This window comes from Limulus polyphemus, unplaced genomic scaffold, assembly GCF_000517525.1.
Source record: "Limulus polyphemus unplaced genomic scaffold, Limulus_polyphemus-2.1.2 Scaffold1568, whole genome shotgun sequence".
NCBI lineage: Eukaryota > Metazoa > Arthropoda > Merostomata > Xiphosura > Limulidae > Limulus > Limulus polyphemus.
In genome coordinates this window covers 250,986-256,235 of record NW_013667178.1, presented here as the reverse complement: position 1 = coordinate 256,235, position 5,250 = coordinate 250,986, and the positions used below count along the sequence as shown (strand labels likewise).

The following is a 5,250-nucleotide window of genomic DNA, read 5'->3' as shown; positions in this document are numbered from 1 at the left end:
CACTGATTGGCCCACTTTTCTCTATCTTCTGTTTCCATCCAGTTTTTCTGGTATTCACGGGAATGAGCTCACTAACACTGCAGCTAAGTCCATCTGCTCTGGTGCCATTACAGCCATGCCTGTCCCATACATGGACTACGGTTCTGTCTTCAAGGCACAGCTTCGTGCCAGTTGGTAGTCAACTTGGGTGAGCAATGTAATAACAAGCTTTTCCACCTTATGTTGGTGTTTGGCTGTCTTGCTTCCGTAAGGATTGGAAGGAGGATGTGGTCCTGGCAAGGCTACGCATTGGTCAGTTTTTTAACCCATCATTTTCTTTTATCTGGTATTGATCCACCGATGCACAGCCATTGTGACACTCAAGTCAAATAGCCAACATTTTAATGTTGTACCGTCACTACGACTGTGAACGCCGTCACCATTTTAGACACATAATTTGTAATAGTTTACCACTGACGTTGGACAGTGTCATTGGTGATGGTGACACTGTCCAACTAGATTGTATTTTTTTATTTGTTATGCAATATTGGTGTTTTTAGTTGCATATAAATCTTTTATCCACATTTTGGACATATTTTGGTTTTAACTAGCTGTATTTTTACATTTTACTCTAATTTACTTTCACTTTTTTTTACCGTTTGTTTGGCGCAGATAGCCTCATTGTTTTGCGCCATAAAGCACCAAACAAACAAACAAATAACCAATCTTCAGGTCAGCTGATGACATTGTTGTTAGGACAGTTTATTATGCTGCTAAATCAATAATTCTAACAGATAACGAAAATAATTGATAGTTAAAAACAATAAATGATATATATATAAATGAAGTATAAGAAGTTGAAATAGTGTTCAGAAAAGTATAGCAATGTAATTCACTGAGCTACAGCAAGAAAAATAAGCACATCCCATTTTATCTATGATGGTAGATGAATGTACAGAAATAGCAGTCAAAAACTGATTATTTGTTTAAAGTTAGTCAAACTAGGAAAACTATTTATACCAATCATTAAAAACATGAAATTAGATAACAGATATGCTAAACAACATTTAACCGGTTAAGCAAAAAACTGAAAAAATTAAATCTCAATTTCTAAAACTTGTGCAATTAATGATGTAGCTGTTATCATGAATACAAATTAATGATGCTAGTGGGTAAAATAAATCAGAGCATGTTCCTGTCGGAATTCAATCATATTGCTTTGTATATAGATTGAATTTAGCCTGAAGAGATTCCATAAAGAAGAATGTTTTTCTTTATAAACTCTACAAGTTGTATAACATCTACAGTAAAGACTAATAAAGTTGCTGAATGATCAAGAACTGCCTGTAGAAATAGCTTCTATCAGATGTTTAGGATTGAAAAGTGCAGTAGAGTTAGCATACAAGTTATATAGGTTGATCCTTTCAACTTTATCCAATCTAATGAACAAAAAAATCTTATTGCTAATAGATGTTATAAAATATATCAGCTGTTACGAAGTTACATTGTTAATTGCATTTATGTTAGGTGTTCACATTTAGCTAGATTATTAAACAGTAAAGATTATAAAAGCAATATCTCAACAAGATTCACCAAGTGCAAATTATAAGAGCCAAATATTTATGTTCAGTGAGGTACATCCACTAACTGATGGAACTACAGCAAAAATATAATATATGGAATAAAAAGGTGTTGTGAAACTTAATGCAGGATATCAAAGTTGAAGATAACAAAGCAATGTACAAGGTTGGGGATATTTCATTCAACAATAACATGGTGAAACATTTTGAAGCTTCAACAAAAGATTATCAAAATGAACATAATAATACACTGAGAATAGGAAAGAGTACAATATTTTAAGATTTATGAGCACAATTTGAATCTTTCTTTATACATACTGTTGAAAGTGATGACTTTATACTAGCTATTTGCCATATGTGTGGATGACTTTCAAGGATATGGAAACATTGAAGACTATGGATGAGAATCTGCATAAACACTGGACTGTCATGAGAGTTAAAAGTGGTTGTCCCTCTCTTAGATAAGAGAAAAATTATCAGACTGGCCTGTATTGAAATGTATTATTATAGTGGGATTTGCATAAAAGGATTCAAATTCTATAAAAGCATTATTGAACCTGTACAGTCATTTTTCCAAGTTTCTCAGTATCAGCAGCTACTGCTGCATACTTGCAAAGTTAAAGTTTAGAGCATAAATTTGTTCTGAGAAGTTAGATGTTTAGAAAATATGCTTGTGGACTTTCTATTATGGAACACAATCTTGATTTTGCCTAGAGGAGGCTAGCACAAGATTATAAACTAAGACAAGTTGTTACCACATGTCAGTTTTTCAGAATATACAATAGTAATGGATGAATTATTTTTTATGCAAATACGCATGCATTGGCTTTTTGAAATTGACACTGTATATATATGACATTTTTTTAGGTTAAACTCCAAGTGCATCAGAAATTGAGTAGAGTAACAAAATTAAAATGAACAAATAGTGCTATCCCAATAAAATAAGCATTTTCCTTTGCAACACAATTATTTTTCCAAAAGTCACTTTTACCCAGTTTATCTAATTTTGAGGGGTAAAGTACCCTATTGAAAGAAACTTGATCTGTAGCTCTGTAATAAATAAATACCTTCCAGAGATGAGAATATATCTTTAAAACTAGCTGTCATCATAGATTCATATACATTAAAACCTTCAATGAAATAAATTTATCATTGGACCATTACCTATTCTAAGTTTAATACACTTTTATGGGTTAATAATTATAATGTCCAAAAATTTATTATCTTTGTATCTAATTCTAGGGATTAGAGAGAAACTCTTCAACCAAAGTATTAAACTCTTTGGCAAAACGCAGATGCAAGTTATGTTTTCCATCAATCATCCTATGTAACCTGTAAAAAATTAATGATAACATATTAGTGGCTTAATTTATTTAGGTTAAAATACATAATTGTTTAACAGAACTATAACACATAAAAAAAACATAGAGAAAGGTCATGTGAACTACAGGTAAGAAAAAAATATGAAAAATATAAAGCATGTTTAATCATTCTTTCATATTTAATAATTTCACCAATTCTTTGATTGTTAATTTAATTTTCAAACAGTATTCAAGCATCATTGTATATTAGAATAAACTTAATATATATATATAACACCTGAATCCATAAAGTTTGCATTTTACAAATTCAAAACCACACAATTAGTTTTAGTATAAAATATAAATTTTTCACTTGTGTTTGATTCATTGAACTTTTTTTTTCACAGTGTTAAGCTGTTAAAAAATTCAAATTACATGTATCACAAAACCACTTTGAGAGACCCTGTATATCAAACTAATGCATAAAAAGAATGTTATACAGCATGAATTAAAACATTTTTGATATAAACAACCTGGCATGTTTTGACAGCCCTTGTTTACCTTCTCCAGAGGTATTTACCTGGTGTCTTCATAAAGTTTTTAAGGTGATAAGTGCTTTTGTGTTATACTTAAAACAACATTGTTTTAGAATGCCTGATATTAAAGACATACTTGACTATTATCTAATCTCAAATTTGTATTTCCTGCATATTCCATAAAAAATATCAATAATTAATACATTTCAGGTAATAAATTATACTTTCTAAGTATCCTTAAAACTATAATTTTATATTTTTAAAACAATATATTTTATAACAGCTCCATACTAAAAAATAAATCCTCTTTTTGGGTGAACCTGCTGATTATTACACAAAGACCTTGTGACATGTGTAAAAAAACACATTTCTTACATACACTCATGGTAAACAATACTTTTAATAAAGTTCAGTATACACATCAAATATACCCTACATAGAGAATGAGAAAGTCCTTGGTCACACTTTTAACTGCAGTACCCACAAAGGCCAATAATTGAAACTGTCCAAAAGGACTGTAATTTGCTGTTTGATATCTAACCACAGTGCAACTTGTAGCCAATTCATTTGCCCTTAGTATGTGATAATGGCATAGTATTTATATTATCATTATATATTATGCTTATACATTATTTTAATATATTTGAAAAAGTGATACATGTAAACAGATTTTTAGCCTTCTATATTTTCTAATCTGATATTTCCATTTTTTACTAAATAGTTGGTAAACCTGTTTTAAGAGCAGCAGTAAAGATTCTCACGTCTTATAATTGGATAACACTAATATATAAGCAAAACAAGTATCTAGTAGTTTTTCCTTAGCATGTTGTTAGTGACAAATTTATTGTACTGTAACACAACTTTTCAAACATGCCAATCAAAGATTAAGAATAAAATATTACTTACTTTGCATTTTTTATATTCCTAAGCAGAAATTCCATATGCTCAGAACTAAACAAGTAGTCTTTCTCACCAAAGATAATTAAAGTTGGACATTCTATCTTTGATAATTCTTCACAGCATATGTTACCATTAGTATGCTTCCAAAGCAATTGGAAAGCATCACAATACTTATTCCAAAGCTGTTGGAAATAATCCTCCCCATAAAGGGCAATCATTGGTTCTCGCATCTTCACACTCCATCTACTAACATCCCTGATTCCTAGATAATAATACATGTTGTCGGCTAATTTCTATTAATATACAACAATTTTCTTTTTGTATCACAGATGAACTATCAGAAAAATTACTCTTAAAGTGAAATACAAGAGCAAATTATATGAAGAACTTATGAAATAAATACAATTTCTTCTTAAAGTATTCTAGCAAACTTCTGAGCTAGTCCTATCAAGGCAGGTTCTCCATCGACTATAAACAATAAACCAAATGCAATTTGATTAAACTAAATTTTAAACTTTCACTTTTCTGCAGGGTTGAATAACTGAACTTAAAACTGTTCAAACTAACACTAATTAGACTAAACATGCTAAAACTATAATAAAACTGGAATGGACCCAATGCAACTGAATTTAATTTGAATGTAAAATGAAATGGAAGTAGAAAATACAAACTTAAGAAACACATCAATTAGTGAGAGAACAGAGGAAAACCCATTACTTTTTGAATGCAATTTTCTTAACTCACTTCAAAATGCAGTTAAAAAGAGAGTCCAGCAACCCCCATCAAAGAAACAGCAATCCTTGTTATACATCTAAGGTAAGTGTACATGTACATAAGATCTCAGATAGCAACTAAAACATCCGTGGTTGCCCCCTTTAGAGATTTCCTATTCCAAGGTTATATTTCACAGGTATCTTAAGGTATCCTGTATGCTACTAACTCTGCTAGTTAGAG

The 5,250-nt window shown here is 30.6% G+C and overlaps 1 protein-coding gene across 1 annotated transcript in view; it reads right to left on the bottom strand.

Annotated features, from left to right (window-relative positions):
• Positions 1 to 720: 720 nt before the first annotated feature.
• Positions 721 to 5,250, bottom strand: part of LOC106464140 (valacyclovir hydrolase-like) — an 84,871-nt gene continuing 80,341 nt past the window's right edge. Inside the window, exons 10-11 of the mRNA XM_013924249.2 lie at positions 4,303 to 4,558; positions 721 to 2,891 (exon numbers count right to left, since the gene is read on the bottom strand). Coding sequence (XP_013779703.2) covers positions 2,798 to 2,891; positions 4,303 to 4,558 — 350 coding nt within the window. The 3' untranslated portion in view covers positions 721 to 2,797. The remainder of the gene's footprint in view (positions 2,892 to 4,302; positions 4,559 to 5,250) is intronic.